This window comes from Phyllostomus discolor, chromosome 4 (genome assembly GCF_004126475.2).
Source record: "Phyllostomus discolor isolate MPI-MPIP mPhyDis1 chromosome 4, mPhyDis1.pri.v3, whole genome shotgun sequence".
In the NCBI taxonomy this organism is placed as follows: domain Eukaryota; kingdom Metazoa; phylum Chordata; class Mammalia; order Chiroptera; family Phyllostomidae; genus Phyllostomus; species Phyllostomus discolor.
The window spans coordinates 78546044-78571124 of record NC_040906.2 but is presented as its reverse complement, the minus strand read 5'-3'; the positions used below and the strand labels follow the sequence as shown (position 1 = coordinate 78571124).

Genomic DNA, 25081 nt, shown 5'->3' with positions numbered 1-25081 from the left:
TTCCAGTCTTTAAAATTGCTGCAAGGTATTTCATTTATGAATATACCATGCATGTTTACCAAAAAATGGAGTCTCACTATGGTTTTTCCTTTCTCTTACCGGTGGGATTGATGGTCTTTTGACATGTCTATGAGCTTTTTGTATTTATTTTTCTATGAACTTTGCCTACTTTTATATGGGTTGTTTGTCTTTTAAAAAATGATACAAAGAGCTTGTATGTGTTAGGGCATCTATTATTTGTAATCCATGTTGCAAATACTCCTTGCAGCTTATTCTGTATTAGCTCTCTATAATATTCTATATTATTGCTCTTCTCCAGTTTTAGACTATTCTTGGTTTGAAAAGTGGTACTTTTTCATGGTGAATTAGTCTTTGACTATATTGCTGGATTTCATCATGTTTTATCTAGAATTATGGTAGTAATAGATTTTCTGTTATCTTCGTGTGCATGGGAGGTGCTGACTTTTAGGGTTGTGAAACCAGTATTATGAGTATGTTGTTTAAAAAATAACCTAAAAGCTTTTATTCCTTTCAAATGATCTAGAAGAGATAAAATGAAGTGGTAATAATGTTTCTTAAATAGTTGGTAGAATTTCTCAATTGATTTTGAAACTTTTTGTGGAATGGTGAGAGGGTATAGATATTATTTATTTCTATTTTTATAAAATAAATTGCTTATTTTATCTTTCACAGTTATTTTTGGAAATTTATATTTTTAAGTACATGATTTTTACTGATACAGAATTTTAAGTTCATTTCTACGATGCCAATAGTTTGATTTTTATAATTTCTTTGGCATCTGTGATTATTTTCCTATTCTCATTTCATGTACTTTACTTTCCTTTTTTTAATTAGGTAAGTTAATATATTTGGAATTTTAGTTATTCTTTCAAAAACCTAGTTCTGGAACTTTCAATTTATGTGATCTTTCTTTTTTTTTTTTTTTCTAATCAGAATGTCCTATTCATGTAGTATTTATTTATCAATTTATTTATTTAATTCATTATTGATAGTATTACAGATGTCCCCCATTTCTCTCCCCTTTTTCCTCCTTCACCAAACCCTTCTTGGCCTTCACTATATTGTTGTCTGTGTCCATGGGCTTTGCATATATGCATATATGTTCTTTGGCTCTTCCCATCCCCCACCAACCCCCTCTCTTCTGATTTTTCTTTCTTGTCTTTCTGTATTTCTGTTTTCTTTTGGTTTGGTTTGTTATTTTGTAACTTCTAGAGTTAGATATTGCCTTAATTAGGGTATGCCATGCTGCAATAACAAACCTTGAAATCTGGTGGCCTAACTCAATTAAACTTCATTACTTATTCACATAAAATTTTATAAAGTCAAGTAGCCTTCTCCAACTTGTACATATGCCCTCTAGACCCATAGTTTAAAAGGGCACTGGGACAGCAGAAAGAAAATCAGAAGAATGCTCACTATAGCTTAACTGAGTTGGCATGGAAGTGACATAGTCAATTTTACTCACAGCCTACTGGCTGGAACTAGTCACTTGGCCTCAACCTGATTGCAAGAGAGTTAAAAAATATAGGAAAGCTTAAGAAAAATTGATGGCTATTATCTTTGTTATGCACTCTTCAGTGATTTACTTTAATGTTTAACAATTTTAATGTAGATATAGGTATCTCAATAGTTCTTACAGCAATTTTTAATCTTTAATAATGCTAGAAATATGTTACATGAATAAAAATCATTTGAGTGTTTACACTTCTTAAAGTTTTATAAATTGAGTTTAATTACATTTAATTTTGGACAAAACTTTTTAATATTATTATTTTTTTGTTTTAATCCTTCTAAATAAATGTGGCAAACTGCTAGAATCAAAATAACGAGTGTCTTCATAATTACTGTATTTATGGTACTGTGATCTAGGGGTTTTGTCTTAATTATTTCTATTGTACTTGTTGAAATTTATGAAAGCTAACTGTGACAATACATGACCATTTAAAAACATTTCATAATCCTTGTAAAAGAAGAATTTTACCTTCCAAGGATAGAGTTATATATTTATTACTTTGATTTAAAAATTAGTTATTTTAGGCTTGTACAGCTTTCTTTAATTTTTCTTCCACTAATTTTCCATGAGCTAAACCAGCAATTTTGAACCTTTTTCATCTCATGGGACAAATAATCTAATTACTAAAATTTGTGACACACCAAAAAATACATTATATTTTTTGCCAATTTGATAAAAAATAAATTTAATTTTGATTCATTCACACTGGAAGGCTATTGTCATTTTTTTAACTTGATACTAAGGGAAAAGGGGTCAGTGCTCCTGACTACAGAATCAGGGGTTGCATGGTTTCAAACTGTTGCACTGTACCAGGGTTCTGCTGCACACCAGTTGAAAATTGCTGGGCTGAAATAAGTAAATAAAATTTTTGCCCCTAATAACACTTTCTCATTGTGGTTTTTGTAATTTTTGTTATATAAACTTTGATAGTATGTTATTTAATGTAAAATATTTAAGACTGAAAAAAACACTGCTGATTATTACATTTTTATCATTAAAATGTGTTTTTCTTAGTTTTATTGATGTTTTATTCTTGTCCTTAAACTTATTTCTCCCATAAAGTCATATTTTCTAATTGCTCTAATATTTTCCTTATAATATTTTCCTTAGTAAGACTTTATGTGGAAAAATGTCTTATAGTTTGTATGTCTAAACTATCTGGAATAATATTTTAGTAGTTTATAGAATACTAATCTGAAAGCATTTTTGCTTTACCTTCTAATTACTTCATTATCTTTTGGAATTTCTTAATGCCTCCATCCTCTAATTTTTCTCTCTGGTACATTCAATATTTGATGTTCTGTAATTTCAAAATGATATATAGAGGTTTAAGTCTGAATTTACTTTTTTATGAAGAAGCAAGTTCTTCAATTCATGGAAACCTGTGTGTGTGTGTGTGTGTGTGTGTGTGTGTGTGTGTGTTCTGTTAGTATCTCTACTCTATCATGGGATTTTTTTTAAAGTATCTGTTGTAGCCTTTAATCATGTATTTTGACTGATTATTTATTTGCTTATTTATTCACTTATTTGCTATTCTTTCTAAGTGAACCAAATATTATTATTTTATAAATCACTTTCTCTGAGTCCAGTTGAACATTTATTTAAAATTTCACATTATTTCATTCTCAAATCTAATATGTCTCATTCTCTACCTTTTCCTTTTACAATATTTTGTTTTCACCTCTCTCTAGTTCTATATTACCTATGCCTTATCTATGTATTTTTCTTCTTGTTCATTTTAGGGATATTATTTTCTATATTTTTTTCTTTGAGTATCCAAAACATACTTATTTTAATTTTTTTAAGACTTAAATCTCATTTTTATTTAATCTTTTAAAAAAGATTTTATTTATTTATTTTTAGAGAGGGAAGGGAGGGAGAAAGAGAGAGAGAGAGAAACATCAATGTGCAGTTGCTGGGGTCCGTGGCCTGCAACCCTGGCATGTGCCCTGGCTGGGAATCGAACCCACGATGCTTTGGTTCGCAGCCCACGCTCAATCCACTGAGCTACACCAGGCAGGGCATATTTAATCTTGAGTAAACTATTTTATAATCATTGATTTTGATGGCTTTTTTTTTAATTTTTAGAAAGAAATGAAGGGAGAGAGTGAAAGAAAGAGAGACATAAAACATTGGTTGCTTCCTGCATGTCCTCTGACCGGAGATTGAACCTTGGTGTAGTGGGAAGAAGCCCTAACCAACTGAGCTACCTGACCAGGTCAATGGCTGGTTTCATTACAGATTGTTTTCTTCAGGTATTTTAGAATCTTTGTGTGCAATCTCACCTTGGTTAGAAATATTCAATTTTCTCTCTGATTTTGTGTGTGTACTCACCCCTTTTTATAAGTATTGCACCTTCTACTTCAGCCCAAAATTTGTATTTAGTCTCTATATAGGCCAGGGGTTCTCCAATCTCTCCAGCATACAAGTAGGCAGCAACAATAGTAATTTTTTAAAAATTGTTTTGTTTTGTTTTATTCTTCTTTCAAAAGCAAAGGAGTCCCATTCTGGTTTCTGATTTCCAGCAATGAGCCTGGTCCAGTCCCCACCTTCATGTGGGACAAACTTGTGTCCCAGTAACTCACAGACTTGATCACCTATTCATCTCTATGGGTCTTCGTATCCAACCCAAAGATGCATCTACATTCAGTGTAGCTCACCATTTTTATTCTGTTTTATATATGTTAATCAGAGATATATTTTGCTTATTAATAAGGCTACGCATCTCTCATTTTTTCTGTTATATCTTATTATCACCTCTATGGGTTTTTAGCAGTGGAGACAGGATTCAAAGTATGAATTAAAAATTCTGTCTTCACATGAATTTCTTTCCCAAATCTTCTTAATGGCATTGAAGTAGTCTATTGTGTGAATGACCTGTAATTATTAATTCCCCTATTGATGGGCAATACATTATTTCTAGTTTTATGTTAGTAAACAATACTGGATTAAAAATCTTTGTTCATATATTTTTATATACTCTTGTTTTTCTTTAAATAAATTTCTAGACATGTGCAGGATGGGTCACATTTACATTCCTATCAACAGCTGTAGAGTTACTTATCCCATAACCTTTCTATCAGTATGTACTACTTAATGCTGGTTTTCATTTTCCAATTTGAAGAGTGGCATTTCTGAATTTCTTTTCCATGAGGAGTGGATTTGAGATTTCTTCCCCTAATTCACTAACTGTAATATAACTGTGATCTGCTTCTCTGAATTGTGAGAGACCAGAAGTCGGGAAATATAATTCTTGATCAAAGATATATTCTTTGAGAGTAGAAGCTGTTAAATGACAATGGTTATATTGTACTTTATTTAGTTACAATTTATTTCTTCATAGCAATAAAGAAACATTAGTGTGTGTGTATATTTTGACACTAATAAGATGGCAAGTTGTGTATAAAAGAAAAACTACTTTAACCATTAAATACAAGTTGATTACATTGAAAACTTTTAAATATTCAAGTTAGCATTTAGAAATCTTTGAAAATAAGCCCTGGTTGGCATAACTCAGTGGATTGAGCAAGGGCTGCGAACCAAAGCATCGCGCGTTCGATTCCCAGTCAGGGCACATGCCTGGGTTGCAGGCCACGGCCCCCCAGCAACCGCACATTGATGTTTCTGTTTCTCTCTCTTTCTCCCTCCCTTCCCTCTCTAAAAATAAATAAATAAAATCTTTAGCAAAAAAGAAAACAAATCTTTGAAAATAATTACGAACTCTGATTCAACCTCTTGGGTAGATGAAAGGTCTTTTAGCTTGTAAAAGTGAGAATTTAATTATAGTAAAATTTTAAATATCAAAGAAATTATAGATGTGGAATATTTTTAATGCAATGTTTCTATTTGTAGTTCATTTTAGCATCTATAATACTCATAAAGGTCTAACATAAATATGCATACTAAATGTAAATTATAAGCCCTGCATAGTTTGATAAACCATGGTTCACTATACTTAAACTACAGATTAAATTAGAAGCAGATGGTTAATATCATGGTTTACATGATGATGTTTACAAATATCTGATATTTTAGTAACATCATTATTAAGTGGATAGTCTAAATCTTAAATTCTCTCAGAACCCAATTTTCCAAAAATAGCCAGCATATGGGATCAAAATATTGTATCCCCAAAATATGCCACTTTAGCATAAAATTATGCTAATTTATGCTTCAAGTAAAAAGCCTTCTCAAAGCATCCTATATCTGACTAAAAGCTTGAACTTCTGAAAAATGAGGAGTGCTGTAAATCTCTTTCCCAGTGAAGTTTTATAGCCATGAAGAAGATGGAAAGTCAAGTGCTGAGACAAACCTACATAAATGTTATTAACCAGTCCTTACCTTGTATCAGTTTTATTATATATTTACCTTCCCACAGTGTATTCCCTAGAAACTCAAAGTCATTTTCCTTTGTGTCATCACTTCTCTACAAATTCACTCTTCTTTGCTAAGATACTAAGTAAATGCAAGTTCTAACCGCCCTTTGGACAGGTTCATCATTGAGTTCTCCCACTCACATGCATGACACATGTGTTAATAAGCTTCTGGGTTTGTCTTGTTAATATGTCTTTTGTAAGTCTAATCTACAGAGCCCCAGCCAGTGAATCTAAGATAAGTAGAAGAGAAAGTTTTTCCTCCCAATTATATCAGCCATCTGCTTAATATTTCAGATTTTTTTAAGTTGAGTCATATTCAGAGGAAGCTGTTTCATGAATTCATTGCAAAATATCAGCATACACACATAAAATAAATTATAAACATTTGAAATTTTCTATTAACTTTAATTAACCCTGTTATTTATGATTTATGTTTCTTCCTATATATTATCATCATTGAATGGTCAAACCAATTTTTATTAACATATAGCTTTTAATAATTATTTTGTTATGAGGTATTTTATAATTTCTTCATGAAGAAATTTCTGCCTGATTTTATATTTCACCTCTAAATTTGTTAAATATTGATAACATAGTCACTTATTTTTAGGTGAGTATTTTCCATCTCAGTTTATATTTTGCTTTACTATAGTCTTGCCAGTTCCTGATATATTGTTAAAAACTTTTATCTGTTATATTGTAACATTAGCCCAACCAAGCAAATGCCAGAAACAACATGAGGAAAAAGTATGTACTATATATGCTTAGAACAACATTAACCTGATTCAAATAATTGACTTATTAACACTAGAATTAGCTTATTAAATAAAAACATATTTATTTAGTCAAATACGCATTAATTTAATGTTATTCATCTATTCTCAATATACGTTCCAAGAGATAATTTCTAAACTTAGAGTCAAATCCTTCTAAGCAGTAACCTAAATTGCTGCTTCATTTAACAACTGAAAGGAGTCACAAAATTGTGAAAAATAGTGTTGGAAAAATATCCACTTTGGAAGCACATCTTACTCACTAGAAATGGATCTTAGGAATAATTATTAATCTATGTCCACATTAGCTTACATTATTTATTTATTTAAGTGCTTCATTGTGACCGGAAGATATATTTAAGAAAAGAAACAGTTAGCATAATGTTTTTTTCATTACACTAAGTGAAATAAGCTAGTCAGAGAAAGACAGATACCATATGATTTCATTCATACGTGGAATCCAATGAACAAAGTAAACTGACAAGCAAAATAGAGACAGACTCATAGATGGAGAGCATACTGACAGCTCTAGGGGGGAGGGGTATGGAGGGAAGAAGGAAAAAGCAAAAAAGAAAAATAACTCATGGACAGGACAACAGTATGGTGATTACAGATGGCGGGGAGAGTGGGGGGTGGCGGTGGGGGAGGTGGAGATGGTATAAGTGGGATAAATAGTAACAGGAAAAATACAATAAAAATAAACTATTAAAAAGGAAAAGAAACATGATTCATCTTTCTAATTTTAAATGCCCATGAACCATGTGGTTTCCAGAGTATTTGTTTTATCACAGCTGTGATAACTTCTGTTTTACCTTTTGCTGCAAACACTTAGTAGGGAGCAAAATAAATTACTTAAAGATCTTTATTAAGTAACTCAAAAGCAATTTCACATTAAATATTTCAGAAGTTTTTCGCAAATAATCCTGAAATCTATAAAAATACTTCCATGGGTTATTTTAATGATATTAACTATTTCACTAATTATACCACAATAGTTATTTGAAATCCATTTTTCTCTATTCCTCTACTCATCATCTGCTTTAGAGAGGGAAGTGAATTAGTTTATCATGTCAGGTAAAACCTATTATTTTAAGAAAATATAATGGAAAAGTCATAATAGAATATCTCCATAAAAGGAAGGAATAAAAGCCTTAGCAACTCTTTCAAAACAAATCAATGGCTTGAACAAAAGTCATCACTTCATCTTAATGGAATATAGCAACAGCATAATAATATTTAGAAAACTAGTTGAAAATAAATGTATATAATCTTGTATTTCTTGTCATCTTCATTAAATTTTATGGTGAGAATTTATTAAGGGAAGAGGAAGGCTGTCCATGAGCTTCATTGTGGGTCTCTTACTAGACACTGAAATTATGGAGTCTGAATCTAGATTGTCTGGTTTAAAATCCCAATTCTGCAATGCTGCTTCTGTGAACAAGCAAGTTAAAACTTCTTTTGACTTTTTCAACTTGAGAAAGTTAAAATCTCTTGGCCTCAGTTTTCTTATTGTGCATTAGCATAATGAAATAAGTTCATGCAGAGAACATTAATAGAGCTGTGACAGACAAAAATATTAGTGATTGTTGTTATATATAGAATGTGAGCACACCTTTTAGAATAAATACAAGAATGCATTTTACAAATGGGAGAAATAGTTTGAGGATGGGCTAGAAGGATTCCATATCCAAGAAGCCCAACATAAATGCTGAAACTAATGCTCTGCTTACCTGTACTCCTACAGGAGAACTTGGTTTTGTGATCACACAATCGCAAGGTACCATTGCAGCCTTTTTCATCACTACCATCTTCACAGTCTTTTTCCCCATCACAACGCCACACATCAGGAATACAATTTCCATCTGGATGGCACTGAAATTCATGTTCGTAACAACCAGCAGGAGCACGGATCTCTTAAGTAGAAATGAGAGAAAAAGAGGTAGAGGGAAGACAGGAGAGAAATTGTAATTTTACTTGATAATGTTTTTCTTTCTTTAGGCATTTTAATGATGGTAAAGAGAATATATATTTACTTTTTATATGTTACTTTTTATTTTTATTAAGAAGTATTTAATAGCTATAATATGCTCTAGTGTTTTCAAATTTATTTTAGAAATATTAATAATTAGAAAAAATATTGTTTCTTTTCTGTCACAGAAATTTCAAAGTACCACATACATTAGGAAAAAAGGTTAAGAGCAAGTACAGTAATGTGTAAATACTCTGTTGTGATTTTAATTAATCTCTTACAAATGAGACCTTTGAAGGGCTTTTCTCTTTGACACATAAAAGAGGTTCACATTCTACTTTAAATGCTGGCTTTGGGCCATCTTCTAACACGTCTCTAGATATTTTTTTGAACTCTTATGAGGTAACTAAATAAATAGTAAACATATTCTGGCTAATAAAATCTTTAAAGAATCACATCCAAAAATTTGAAAAACAAACAGACAAATGGCCTCAATAAACACAATATTTTTTTTTTAGGATGTAGGATTTTAAATCTAAAATCACAGTATACACATAAAAACTTAATGATGCACTATACATTCAAGGTCAAACTATAAATTAATAATACATACAGTGCCCAGGTAACTCCATTTCTCAAAACATGATGTCTAAAATTGTAGGTTAAAATATTCAGGTAAGCATAAGCTATTAAGGATAAGGATAATAAAAATGTTGGGTATATACATGTTGCATAGCATATTTGAATAATTTTACTGTAACTGCATGATATTAAATTTTTATTAATATATCATATTGTGAGATATAGTAATCAGCATCTCTAAATTCTGTTGTCAAATGAAGATTTTAGTATATATATTTTTACATACAAAGCTTTAATATAACAAGTATAGCTGGGTTCCTGACTTTTTTAAATTTAAAGATGTTTAACATCTGTAATATATCAGTCGATACAATATTATAAAGATTCTCAAAATTGACTTGTCTCTGTACTCTACTTCCCAAACATTCCTAGAAAGTAATGATGAAATTTAAAAAGAAAAGTAAAGTATCTTTGCTAAAGCGAGAAGACGCATGAGTAAACCTGTTGGTAGAAAAATAAATGTTCAAATTCAGAGAAAACCTATAGAATTAATGTCCAAAAGTAACTACTGTTAAGAACACATAATAATCACACCAAATTTCCAGAGGAGTCACTGAGTTTAGGCTGGCTTTGAAGTTCTTTGCAATACCAGAGACTTTTTTTTCTACTTTCTTAGCCATACAAATTAATTCTGACTTTGGAAAAGTCTTGATTAATCAAAATGAGTGTCTACATATACACAACCAATAAAGGCGGTAGATTCTGTATATTTGGAAAATATATGTGGAATGTGATATAACAACTTCCCAGTATATTTAATTTAGTCTCTGGAGAGTAACTTATTTAACAGTATGGCTTAACCACTGCCATGGTAAAACATCTTGGAGCTGGTTTCATTTTGCAAAATAGTAATGGAGATGTAAAGTATAGCATAGAAAGTATAGGCAGTAACAATGTAATACCTATGTATGGTGCCAGGTGGCTACTGAAAATATTAAGGAGGACATTTTGTAAATTATATGATTGTCTAACTACTATGCTGTACACCTAAAACTAGTATAAAATAATATTGATTGTAAATTGTAACTACAAAAATAAATAAAGATATTGTGAAGCCTTCAAGTCTAGGATCTTTTAAAAGGTAACTTGAAAATTCTATATGATTTCAGTGTTCAGGAAAAAGAAAGGAGAAAATTCAAATGAAGTTCCAAGTCCTATCAGCTTTCTGAGTAATTCTATGGTGAAGAAGTCAACTCCAATGAGGCAATGGTCTTAGGTTCTTTTTAGTGTTTAACCTTCCCTGAAAACAAAACAAAGCAAACCTTAGCTCAGCTGAATTTTATAACCTGTAGTATGAGCTCAACCAACAACATATAAGGTTGTAATTCAGGTACTTGTCGCTCAGAGATTTCAAACCAAGAGCAATGGGGATAGAATCCATTGACTTTTTTTCCCACAATTTCTAAAATCAGAGAGAAGACTGGTAGCTTACATATTGAATCTGTCCCTCAATATATTCAATCTGGCAAGTACATTCTTAACCTTTCAAAAATCTGAATTTTTTTTTTAAAGACTGGCTTTTCCAGTTCCTTGAAAAGTAAGAAGATTATTGGGCTAGCATCCTTGCAAAGTAACAAGGCTACCTGCTTTACATGGGACTGGACTCAATTGTATTAACAGCTCCCTGTTAAAATAAAAGAAAAGGACACTCATTTCTAGTGCTTTATCCCCCTCGGTAGGCAGTAGGGAAAATGTTCATCATATTTTCTTCTGTTTTTGAATTACTTCTAGAAAGCTGTGGAATATTTTTAGTTCACTCTTGTTTCAATAATGATACTAATTTTATTCTCTTGTAAAATTAGTTTATCTTCATTATGAGTCATTTTATGGATATTTGTGAATAACTCTCAAACTCATGTTTCTCTCTTTGCAATTGTTTCTCAGAATTTAGAGCTACATTTATAGATCAATTTTCATTATATGTATTTGTTTGACCCAATCTCCTCCTCAGATTAATTTATATTACTAGTCTGTATTCTACCTTTTTAAAATTTTTCCTCTTTATAACCTCTAAGGTTTCCAGGTTATGGTTTAAATTATTTCTGGAAATGATTAGAAGGCTGAGTAACTGAGTAAACAGAACAGTGATATGCAAGGAAATTTTGAAAAAAAATACATTGTACATCTAAAATTATCTAATTTAGGAAACATTTTATTGGCTTACATGAAATTAAATAGCATATACACTAAATTTTATACCAATTTCCATTCCTGTACCCATCTTTATTTCTTTAGGAACCATGTTACCTCAAAAATGTCAATAAAATGGAAGGAATTCAATTTTTAACTAATTATAGTAAAAGTAATGTTTTGAGCCTTTTAAATATATTTTGTATTTGGTCTCAAAGACCTATTTTTTCTAAATCATGTTCCTCAACCATTAACTCAATGATGTAATAGGAAATTTTTCAGAGGAAGAATATGTAAACTCAAAAATCTAGATAGATTAACCTGATTCAAAAAGAGACTTGCAAAAGGTAATTATTGCTTTGGAGAAAGGGTTGCTTTTCTTGATTCAGTAGTATGACAACTATACAGTTTATGTACTAGAGTTTTTTGTTTGTTTCTGCTTTTGTATTGTTTTGTTTCAGCTCAATGTTATTTATAGCCGTAAATAAGTTGTGGTCACACAGACCAAAGCAGCAGCTGTGAAGGGAGAACATATGCTGTTATTGTCTGAGATGTGTTAAAATTATATTTGCATTTTGTTTGCTTTGTTGGTTCAACTATCTGTGATTCATTTTTTTTCTTTTTAATTTAACTATGTCTAAACCTTTATTTCATACTGGGGGGGGGCAGCATAAACAATCCAATTGCAATAGTTTTAAAATGAGGGTATAGGCCCTAGCTGGTGTAGCTCAGTGGATTGAGTGCGGGCTGCGAACCAAAGTGTCGCAGGATCGATTCCTAGCCAGGGTACATGGTTGTGTTGCAGGCCATAACCCCCAGCAACCACACATTGATGTTTCTCTCTCTCTCTCTCTCTCTCTCTCCCTTCCTTCCCTCTCTAAAAAGTGAATAAATAAAAAATCTTTAAAAAAATAAAATGAGGGTATAATCTGAAAAAGGAAATACAATATATCATTTAAAATATTCTAACCTAAATGGTGATACAATTCTCCTCTTTGTAATGCTCACACACATTGGTAATTATATACCTCTGGGCCTTGGTTATATTATTCTTCCCAACCTGGATTGCCTTCCTGTTTATGCTTTGTCTATTAATGTCCATAATTTTTTAAAGACTTACTTTACTTAAAAAGAAACTATCTAGGATTAGGTTTTTTTATTCTAGTATCTGTAGATTCCAGAAATTCATGGGTAAGTTTTAAGGATTTATAAAATATAAAAAGTATGCATGGTGCTTTGTGTAATTCACATTTTTCTTCCTATGGAAGGGATTCAGAGATCTTCCCTGACTTTTATGGTAGATTTCAAGAGAAATGCCAAGACAAATTTCACACTTTTTTCTTTATCACCATTTCCTATATACTGCATCCAATTTTGCTTATGTTTCAAATTAATTGTATTAGATGGGGCTAAAACCCAGTGAAAAGAGATCACCCATCTGCTCCTATTGAGCTTGATTAAAAATAAATAAATGAGCCCTGGCTGGCATAGCTCAGTGGATTGAGCACGGGCTGCAAACCAAAATGTCGCAGGTCCGATTCCCAGTCAGGGCACATGCCTGGGTTGCAGGCCACAACCCCCAGCAACTGCACACTGCTGTTTCTCTCTCTCTCTTTCTCCCTCCCTTCCCTCTCTAAAAATAAATAAATAAAATCTTAAATAAATAAATAAATAAATAAATAAATAAATAAAACTGCTCATTGACATCCTCTTATTTCACAGAAACAGAAATTATAAAACAATTATTTTTTGTAAATGTCCAAACAGCCTTTTAAAAATGTTTTTTAATATTTTTCAATTACATTTACATTCAATACAATATGATTTTGTATTAGTTTCAGGTATATAGTATAGACGTTAGACAATCATATACTTTACAAAATGCTCCCCCTGATATTTCCATACCCACCTGGTACCATACATAGTTATTACAATATTATTGACTATATTTCCTATGTTGTATTTTATATCCCTATAAGTATTTTGTTACTACCAATCTGTCCTTCTCAACCCTCTCACCATTTTCATATAGTCCTTTCCTCCCTTCTGGCAATCATCAGTTTGTACTCTGTTTCTATGAGTCTGTTTCTGTTTCATTCATTCATTTATATTGTTCTTTAGATTCCACGTACAAGTGAAATAATGAGGCATTTGTCTTTCTCTGACTTATTTCACTTAGCATAAAAATCTTCAGGCCCAACCATGCTGCTGCAAATGCTAAGATTCCATCCTTTTACAAAACAATTGACTGTAGTTATATTGATGACAAGTAGTAGAGATGTGATTTGAGCTGACATAAACTTCAGAGCCTACTTTCTCTACCACAGTACTATTATTACCTTCTTGTAAGGCCTTTCTCATGTAGAGGCTCAAGAATGAAAAAAGAAAGTATATATAAAAATCAAAAGTGCTTAGAGACTCATTTATTTTATAGTAAAATTAATGCTATTTCTTCTCTAATGATATTTAGTATTTATTTTATTCTGTTGTAATATTGTAAGGTAATGGTAAAATTTGTTTTTTAATGAAAAATACCTCAATAAATTGCAAGTTTCATGAGGCAGTCTACCCTCTTTGGGGTTGTTTTTTTTCTATTGGTTGCAAACCAGGAAAGAAGGAAGATCTCAAGAATCAGAAAAATTAAGTAATGTTACCCATAATTACACATCTATTTAGTGTCAAAGAAATACCAACTTCATTCCAGAACCTTTAAAGTGTATATTGGCCTCAAGGATGCCTTCATTTGCTCTTTAAACAAATATTTATTACAATGTGCCAAGCATTTTTCCAAGTACTAGGACAGAACAGTGAATAAGAGAGAAACTTTACAGCTCTCACGGAACTTAGCCAAGGGGAGAAAGAAGCATGTAGTCATTTGATACATAATTATAGAAGCACATGAACCAGGTTAGTCCATAAAGCAGTAAATGCTAAGAAGAAAATTGATCAGAGGAGTGCTACAGAGGAAGGCACATGCATCACCTCTGATCACAGTTCATTGCTTAAATCTGGTCATATTTGGTGGGGCCCCATCATGTTGGCCCCACCAAACCACAGACTTCTAGCAAGTACAATGCTGTGTTCCAAGAAAAGGGGAGAAATGTTAAGTATTTTGGGAACTTCCTTAATGACTACCATAAGAGGTGACTTGTGTATCAGGGACACAGTGACAAGGGTGATTAGAGAAGTCTCTCTGAGAAGGGGATACCTGAGGTGAGAACAAAATGAAGGAAAAGAATCATCCATGCAAGTTAAGGTAGAGAACAGAGTAGACAGAGGGAGGTGCAGTGTTTTTACAGAAAGAGGAGGAAGTGAATGACTGTGCATGAATAAAAATAAATCTGAGAGTGTGCAGTGGCTGGATCTTGTAGGGCTCTGTCAACAGAAATGGAAAAATGAGTTCAACAGGTACTTGTCTATTAAAGATTTTGATACACAAGAGTAGTGATACAATTTAATCTATATTATTATATGTCAATGGTTATTATTTAAAAAATAAAGATGATGACAATTGAGTGGAAGTAGAAAATGGCTTTTGCTGGAGTCCAGGAGAAAATTAAAAGCTATAGTGTTTGCCTTTTGAAAAGATCATAAAATAGTGGGTATAAAGTGAAGTGCGTGATGCACTCAGTTACAAAGGAATGTTCTAAGTGCTTTGATAGGAGAGAGCTCCCCGAAAACATGCACAAAGAAAAACTAACCTGGACATGGGGATTTCAGAGGAGGCATTCTTATGAACAAAGTCGATAACAGTCATACAATTTTCTGTGGTATGTGATGAGAAGAGAGGATAGAGAGAAAAGTAAAAGTGGGCAATGGCTAGACTCTGACTTGCCTTGTATGCTAGGATAAATGGTTTGGTTTTAACCTCAAACCCACTGGGAGCCCAGAAAGGCCTTCAGTGTGATGCTGGTATATTCAGATATGCAGTTTATATAGATCACTTTGGGAGTATTTAAACCATAAATAGGGAACACAATCTCTAAGGTTCCTTAGATTTATAATGGGTTTTACATATATGCATCTATTTCATGCAGTTGAATGAACACTCCAGGTTTACAGTAAAGTCAGGTAGACTATCACACACATACACTTTGATATTTCTTCCCTTCCCTCTTTTTACCCCACCCCCTCACAATAAATTAAAAATACCTTAAACCTATTTCTTCATGTCTGTTAGATTTAGGTATATATTGCTGTTTAGAAATGTTGTCCTCCTTTGCCAGAAAACAGAAAAACACTATGGAGGTTTTTTTTCCTGTTAACTTTGCCAGATGAAATCGTCTCTTGTTAACAGGTGTTGATTTCCCCCTGGATGATAAGCTGCATTTCTCTGAGGAGCCTGTGATGACCATTCCAACTCAGGTTCCAGGCCTGTGTGGTTCCCTAGAGCCCCAGCTGCTTAAGCTTCAGGGCTTGGCACACAATCTGTCTTTATAACATGGCTTGTCCCAGTAGAGTGTTAAAATGATGACTATGTTTATATGTATGTGCTCATGCTGTTTTACTGTTATGTTTTCATGTTGCTGATGCTGGTTATATTTTAAACTGCAATGTTATTGTACTTTTGCCCTGAAGCTATTTAAATCAAGTGTACAATTTGGGGGATCTAGTAAATAAATGAACGTAGAGCCCTGAAGGAAAACCAATGGTGGAATCTATCTCAATATTTAGATGAATTCATTTGGGTTAAATATTTGCAGTTAAAAGACTAGCAACTGTACAGGGACAAAATTTTTTTATCCTAAAGTTAAAAATAGTGAAAATCAGGATTGTAAAAATTAAATTTATACTGTGTTTTTTAATAGTCAGAATATATTGTATTTTATAAGGAATGTGAAAGCCCTTTTGAGAAAATAATTAATAACGATACAGCAAATTTAATGAATTATTTAAATTATAAAACAAGTATGGGGGAAATACTTCTGAAAATTGTTTCAGTGGAGTTTATACTTGAACTTATCATTCATCATAAAATGCTTTGAAAAGTAAAAAGGACTGTGTATGGCATGTGCACAAAGCTTCATGCATTTCCTATAGTCATCGTGTGTCAGTCCTTGCCCAGTTCCTAGTGTTGTAATGAATTGCTATTTATTAATAACTCCTGAACCTGTAGCAGCTGTTTGATTCAGATTTCTATATAGTCCTCTCCTGTCCTGGAACTACTGAGAATCAGTTTGGCAGCATATCAATAGTTACTTCATTTACCAAAAAGGTATGCATACAGTGTTGGCCTACTTCTGTCCTGGGAGACTCTTAACATTCCCGGGAGACTCTAGCTTCCCAGAAGGAAGCTAGAATATCCCTGGTTTCTAAAAATACTGAGGAGAGTGGTCCTTATTAAAACCTACCTTAGCCCTTGAGCTGCCTGGCTAAAGGCTATGTTAGGGTGAATGGGGGTATATTGTCCTGCTCTTCTACATGAGATATGGAAGGGACTCCCCAGGGGCTGCTGCTGCCTACCTAATGGTATATAATCTCAGCTGTGAATTGACAGTGGAGTCAAGCCTGGGGCCTCTTTCTTAAATCAACTTGTTCCATTGGACTCCCAAGTACCCGCAGGTCATTTAGGTTTTAGATGTCATATATCCTGATTATTGTTCTCACTCTCCCTCCCTTCTTCTCACCTCAACATATGACCAATGGCATGTGTTTTTGGGTTTTTATAATTTATTCAAACATCTTTTTTTATCCCCATGTACTGCTCTTACCAGGGGTTATCCTGATTAAAATGTTTTATGGGACTATCAAAACCATTTATAAGTACATGGGACTTAATGATAAATTTAATAATAAAACAGACACAAGATTTCAAATTTTAAACATTTACTCTCTGGGTAAGTTATAGAAGTTAAAGATAAGGAAATGGAAAATAGTATGTGGATACCTAAGCACAAATTCAATTATATTAGCACAAAAATGTTTTTGGTGTTAAAAACACATAGATATGTAGACACTCAAAAATATATTGGGAAAAAGTTCTAATTCAGCATATTAAATATCCCCCAGTAAGGTAAAATATTGACATGGAAACTATGAAACAAATAAAGCAATATTTAGTTCATTAAAATTTTAAGCTTCTACATCCGGAACTCTACCATGAGTACTTCATTTAGAATTTAATGTATTGTGGGAATGACAACATTCTATATTATTTAAATACAAGTAAGCAGAACAAATTAATCTGTTAAACTAGCTAGAATTGAGAAATCTGCTTTTCTTCACACTGTTAAAATTAAGCAATCTCCTTAACAGATATATTAGATGTCAAATATTAAATAAACATATTACAGTATGGATATTTCCTATTTGGAATTTATATCTTGCCTTATCAATAGCAAATATTTGATAGCAAGTATCAAATATTTATTAGAAAAAAGTTTAAGATAATGTTATTTAATTGGATATTTTAAAATAATGTAGGGGATTATTATGAAGAAAGACTATGTATAACCACATACATATGAGCTATATATTTGATGGAGGGCCAAGGAATGCCATTTAAAATTGGCAGATTAATGGTTTATCTGCTCTTTCATTGGCCTTTTCTTTTCACCATTATTTTTTAACTTTGTATCATAATATTTTGATGGTCTATAAAATAAGGGCATCTAGGTTTATTAAAGGATATAGCTTCTTTAGAATGTGTCTCCACCAGTTTCATAAATAAAGGGTCAGCTATCTATGACTTGCACACTGATTCTGGTCCATTAACTATTTTTGTAAATAAAATTTTATTGTAATGCAGCAATAATCATTTGCAGCTATATAATCTCTTGTAATCATCTATATTGTGGCCTTTGTGTTCTAAAACAGTGGAATTGGGTAGATGCAACAGGTAAAACCTAAAATATTTATTATCTGCCCCATTATAGGGAGTAATTGCCAATGCCTGTATAGAATGTTCTTAATTCTGTTTATGATTCACAGACATCTGTTCAAGTGCAGACATATCAAAAATAACAGCATGTTCTGATACCAATAAGTATTCCATGCCAGGAAGGTGATGGCAGTTTAAGTGGATTATTTTGTGCACCAAAGTTATTTGGGAAGAGGTTTTGGATGCAAATATTAACAATTTAATTTTCCTTGGGAACCCCATGGTGCACAAATGCTAACATCAAACCGAAATGATTTCCCTAACAAAATGTGAATGAATATCATCAGTGCTTGCGGGAATAGAATAAATATCTAAGTGAAGATTCAGTTGATAATTGACATAAATCAGTAAATGAAGGCTTACAGTTCAAATAGGCTCTGAAAGTGAACTACTATTTCTATAGGAAAATGGCAAAGTTTTATCCCATTGCTTATTTCTTTACTCTCACACAAGCATAAGCACTCTTCAATTATTGATAAGTGAATTAATTATTTTTTAGATTTTTCCATGCCCTTTGTCTCTGTTTATTTTTTTTAATTTTGTGCTAAATATTTAGAGTCCTACTCTTTCACTGATCATTCACTACAACTGGAGGTTGGGAAATCAGAATTTAAACACTATAGAGATTAATTCATTCTTGCCATTATTTTGGGGCTTCATTAAAAAAGCAGAAAACAAGCTGAGTTTCTTCATTTTAATGAGGTCTTTTACCTATTAACTTTAGCTATCAAGTATATCTTTTATAAAAACAAGAACTGTTATGTTACTCTATTTAGGGTCAAGGCACCTAATTATTGTCTTAATAGAAAAGCTAAATTTATCTGTAAATAAGTGTGGATCTATTACTAACTTTCTGTGCAGTAAAGATGAGAACAATTAGTGTCTTCCTGTTTTCATGAGCCATTTCCTAATATTTTCTTTTAAAATATTTGTAATTACCTGATTCCCTTTCATTTATCCTGACCATCACATTGCTAGAAATATTATAAACTCTCCAAAAAAGTTTTATTTGATTTTATTTGTATTGTTGTAAAAGTTGGTTGCTGTATTAAGGTTAAAATACCTTCAAGAAGCTATTTTGTTCTGAAAAACACAAAGAGGCTCCCCATGGATAAATTCCATTAACAATTAACATTGTTTTGATATTTCAGTATTAACATTTCTTAAGGAAAATAATCAGTGAGAGAATAAATTTAAGTCAGATAATTTGTATCATATTAAAAATAGATATTATATTTTTATAAAATTAAATGGAGTTTAAATTTGCTTTAAATTGCATTTTGTCGGAAAATAATCTGTACTTTTATTACAAGAGAATAGTTTTTGAAAATTAGGACAGAAGATTAAATGATTTACTGAGTCCATAATATAATTTGCTAATTTCCCCAATTCAAAGACAATAGTTTATTCTCAATAAAATTGAGTGACTAAAAAATAATTGTAGTTTTTTGTTTGATTGTGTGTTTTAGCAAATATGAATTGAAAGTATCTTCATTATATTTTCATGAGGAAAAACAAAACAGATGGCTGTGTTTAACTGTGTACAGTATTTATTGGTATTGATTAGGATTAATCTGTGCTGCTGAAAACCATGGTGGTTCAGCTGAGATAAGATGTGAAATACACCGGAAGACAAAAGATGTTGGTTTGAATTTCCATTATTTTCATGCTTAAATGTGTAACCTAAGTCTTCAGCTACATATCACATTTTCATACCTGCACTTCTCTGAGTGGATTCAACCTCCCTAAGGAGGATATTGTCTCTGTTTTGGTTGGCAACACTGTCAGACCTCACTGGATTTTCCACAAAGAACTTGGCATAATTACTTGATTCCAAGATCCCTACCAAAGACACCTTTATGGATCAAAGGTCTCAGTTCCAACATCTCTAACACAAAGCTTTATTGACACCTTCTAGCATGCAGCATGATGTTTTTGTTATATAAGGATAATTGTATCTAGCTGAGTTCTGTTACTTGTCTGCACAATAAAATAACTGAACTAAATTATTGTTAAATTTTCTTCCAGTTCCCTATATTTTCTGAGTCTATGAGGTAAACTTTTATGGCAGACAAATATATTATTTGGGTGACATAAGATATTTCCTGTGTGGGGATGTCCACTGCTATTCCAATGACAAAGCTCCAGAATCCAATTTATCAGGGAGACTTCTGGAAGGGAAAAGAAAATAAAAATAAAAGAAAAAAAGAGAGAGAGATTTACTGTGATTATTTAAGGTAATGGCCCAGGTTCCTTATAGTGACATGTGGGAAGTTTCATTAATGCCCTGAAGTAAGTAGAAAAATCTTTCTTTTCTCAGCAAGGTAGTAATTATTTGGGGACCATGTAGATGTTATTTCATAGCGAATTAGGAAAAATGTTCAACTCAGTATCTGCAAAAGCAGATATCTTGATGTAGGGATAAAGAGCAGACCTTAGTTTGAAACTCCAACTGTATAATCCTAGGCAAGCATTTTAATTCAATCTTCATTGTCAGGATAAAATGGAGTAACAAATGTAAAGTGCCTGGCAATTAATGAGTCATCAACATATGCTAACTCCCCTCTTTTCTCCCAATGTTGTCACTAATGGAACCTACTCACAAACATGTCTGTTTAATAATAGATACAAAATAGATTTAAACTTTTCCTATCTTTCTGGAATACACTATCGGGCAGAAAAGCCTCAAACAGAATCATAAAAGATAAGAAAGGCATCCTATTTTATTTTATTAAATAATAGACAAATTAAAATATTTATTCAATAAATGAAAGAAATTATATTACATTAATGTGATGTAATACATTAATGCATTTAATGTAATTAATTATGTAATACAATATGTAATTACATTACATACATGACTAGATCAATGCACATAGGTCTTGTACATCTTCATGAAAATAAACTTCAGGATTTGGAGGGAAAGTGGGGAAACAGATAAAAGTTACAAGATAAATAAGACAAAACAAATGAGGGTTGAATTCTGTTAGTAAAACCAACATCTGTTGGTCAAGAGAGAGACTCATTCAATAATTATTTATCCAGCCTTCACTATGCATCAAATGTTGTTATTGATCAGGAAACTACAAAGTTAACATAAAGTTATTCTAGTTTCCTTCTTAAATTTGAGAATAAGCACGTAGTGAGATGAAAGAGGAATGAATGAATGGTGAATGGATTAGGACAAATTCCAAAAGGAAAGTAGAGGTTTCCAAACCAGAAGCAAAGTTGAGAGTATAAGCAGACAGATAGGAGCATGTGTGAGTGTGCATATTAATAATGTTATGCATATAACAGTCTCATGGACTAGGGAACTTGTTAAAAATATCCTTAATAAATCAAAATTGAAAATTCATACATGCTTAACTTTAAATTTGCAATTAATTTGTATTCAGAATATAAAAAAATACAAGTTTGCATACAAGCATGACCTGGTTCATGCACGTAGAGCACTAGGCAGTAAACCTTTTCAGAGAGCCAAATGAAAGGCATTAAAGACAATGACCGTGAATCTTTACTTACTTCAAAATAAATAAAAATCCAGTTTTTTAGGGATATTTAAGTTCTATTTAGAATTTATTACAAAATGTAGGCAAAAATCTATTTTAGAGAAAACTTGTTTCCTTCCATCAAGTCCATGCTAAAGCTATTTGTATACATTTGTACAGCAATTTCAGAATGAAATCAACTAGAAGGAGTAACTGTCTAATGGTATGAATAACCTTCATACATTTACTTCAGAAATGCTTATTTTAGGGTGAGATATAGTTGAGACTGTTCCTAAAGAGTATCAGAATGACAATTTACATAGTTCAAGTGAATTAAACTATCAACAATAAGATTAATTTTATGTGATTGTATTGTATAGATGTGACATGTGTCCAGAGATTTCTTTTTAACATTCCAACCAGAGAGTTACTTGTAAGAAAAGGCTAAACTCTTGTTTTAACTTTATTACTGATGTCCCTACAAGTAAAATAATCTTTTTACAACACCTTTCAATACTTTAAGAAACAGCCAGTACTGCAGCTACAGAGGAATTTCCCTCATACCAAGCTTTTGGGGGACCAGCCTCACTTATTTTCCACATGGAAAACTATTTACATGGTAGATTTACAGATGGGTCCCATAGAGAAACACAGGAATCAAAGGATTCAGAATCAGAAAGAAGCCAGAGCTAAATAATAAGCAGGCATTTAAATGGAGGAAGAAATCAGTTTGCTGTTGATTGCATTTTTATTCCTCTGTTGCTCATAGTGTATGTGCACACCCACAAAAGTTATTATGACAATAAAGCACTTTCCAGAGATACTGCATCTCTTTTGCCCTGCAAGGGTGTGTGGCAGTGAGAGGAAAAGAGCAGCACGACATTGAGAGGGAAGGGATGAGTATGTATTCATCTAGGAGGGAACATTTTCCATTTATTAGTCATATTGATGATGAAACAAGTGAGGATCACTAAAGAAATTTTTTGAAAATGGTTTCAGAGAAAACATGAATTGAACTTCCAAGTTTTCCTAAAATGAAGATTATATACAGAATATTCCATTTCCTAGTTTCTTCTGCTCCCTTACTATTAAGAATTAATTCAAGAGTATTTCTACCCTTTTGAAAACAATTTGAGTTGAGAAAAACTACACCATATGCTCTGCTTAGCCAGGCAGTGTGAAGCACAGTCCTGAGCAATTATGTGGTGGATTTGATCAGTTTTGACAGCCAGTCTTGAAACTCAAGCCAAAATGTCCTGTTCTTTCTTCTGCAGCAGGTTTGGGGACTGAATTATTACATGACTAATTGCATCAAATTTCTACTTTACCTTGACAATGGCCTCACAAACTCTGCCTGTTACAAAATGACTTTTCTGATCAGCTTACACAATTCTATGTGTCCTAGTTATTTTATAACATCAATGTCAGAATATATAATCAAAATAATGATGGATAAAAGTATTTAAATGCCTTTTTTGAAATACTTTGGATTGCCTTGCACCAAAATCATCCCAGATTATTACTTTTCTTCAATTATGTAACTTGTATTTGCCAAGTATAGTATTTGATTAGGGAATCCTAGGACGTATTTTAATCTAATAAATATAAATTAGTTCAGGAAGTTCTCCTCATTCTTTGCTTGAAACATGTCCAAGAATCATGTAGATTATCTGGATCATTTCCTTAGAGTATTGCCATTATCATATAAAAAATGCATAGTGTTCACATTGACAGTATATCATTTATAATGACATATTAGTGAAATTGAAATGCTCTAAAGATGAAGCCCATTAACATTAAATAGTCACAGATTCTATAATAATTCAACCCCCAAAAGTTCTCTAAAGAGATTACAAGGGGTGTGTCACCTGCTTTGGATGCTCATAAGACTAATACAATCTTTCCACAACTTCTTAAGATGTGTTAAGCATTTTAACTTAGAGATAAATAGACATTGAAAAGATGGATGGGATTTTAATTCTGAGGTGAAAGTAAATTAACTTTGGGACAATTTATCTTTCACAGCATATTATGGGGAAGTGCCAGCAGGCCACAGGTGCATACCTGTGGAGACTTAAAAGACATCTGTGAGGTAGGGGAAATACAGTTTATACTGGAAATGTAACTTAGCAATGAAATGTCAACCATACCCTAGATGAATGTTGCAAATATGCAAAGAAAAAAGAAATATATTTTTGTATTCTTTTTCTTCTTCCATACAAGATTAATGATAAACAAAAAAGTTCTAGCTCATATACTCTAGTGAACCAACTAAATTGAGAGAGAAAAGAATAGAAGAATGACATGAAGAGGAGAGAAGACAAATGGAATCATGTCAGAGAAAACACTTCTGAAACATTCTCTTTTATAAGTTGTCACACATTTACAAAAGAAAAATATATCTCATGGAAAACACTTTGAAAATTATTCCTTTTTTGAGACTGCGCAATATATGCCTCCCCAAGCACTACCACTTAGATAAATCACTTGATTAGTTGTCTGTGTGCATGCTAGATTTTAAAAGCCAAACAGGAAGTGTGTTTTTTCATCCTTTTGTCCATTGTTTCTGTTCAAGTATAGTACCTGGCACACAAAAAGTCCTCAATAAATATTTGTGGAAGAAATGAAAGAATGAATAATGCCCTACTTAAAACGATGTTATTGATTGGGTAAGTGTTTAACAGTCTAATAATTTTCTGTTATATTTCCAACATGATTTATAATTTATTAATTTTTCCTTATTACTCAGCATATTTTACAAAGTAACTCTTACCAAAGACAGGGTCCAGCTGCCCCTGGATATTCTGAGAACCATGGTCATGGAAGTTTTCCTCTCAGCTTGCTTTCCAGAAAGTCCGTCACTCAGAATATATCACAATTTAATAGGGTATTAACTCTAAACTTATGGAAACACACTGGGTGTGAAAATAAAAGGAAAGTTATGCCTGTATTATTTTTTCCCTTTCTCTTTGTGATAGATTTGAACTTTGGTCATTTTTAAGTTGGAAGGAGGCTAAAATGTAGTAAGTACAGCATCTAATAAAGGTAAAGCATTTAATGAAAGTAAGGAGCAAAGATCGCAGAAGAAGGTATCAAAGTGTAAGGAGATATTAAAGTGAGAAACCAGAAAAAGGAAGAGTGAAGGTAAAGAGATCAACAAATTATTTTATACAGTTTCACATATATATCTTTTTTCTGATGAGCAATGTATTTTTATGTAATAGTCATTCTGAAATACTCCAAATACTCTGTAACAATTTGAAATGTGGTTTCATAGTTACACAAA

The 25081-nt window shown here is 32.1% G+C and overlaps 1 protein-coding gene across 1 annotated transcript in view; it reads right to left on the bottom strand.

The window, feature by feature from the left end:
• Nucleotides 1-25081, bottom strand: part of LRP1B (LDL receptor related protein 1B) — a 1792671-nt gene that overhangs the window by 652337 nt on the left and 1115253 nt on the right. The window contains exon 21 of the mRNA XM_036023545.1: nucleotides 8414-8596. Coding sequence (XP_035879438.1) covers nucleotides 8414-8596 — 183 coding nt within the window. The remainder of the gene's footprint in view (nucleotides 1-8413; nucleotides 8597-25081) is intronic.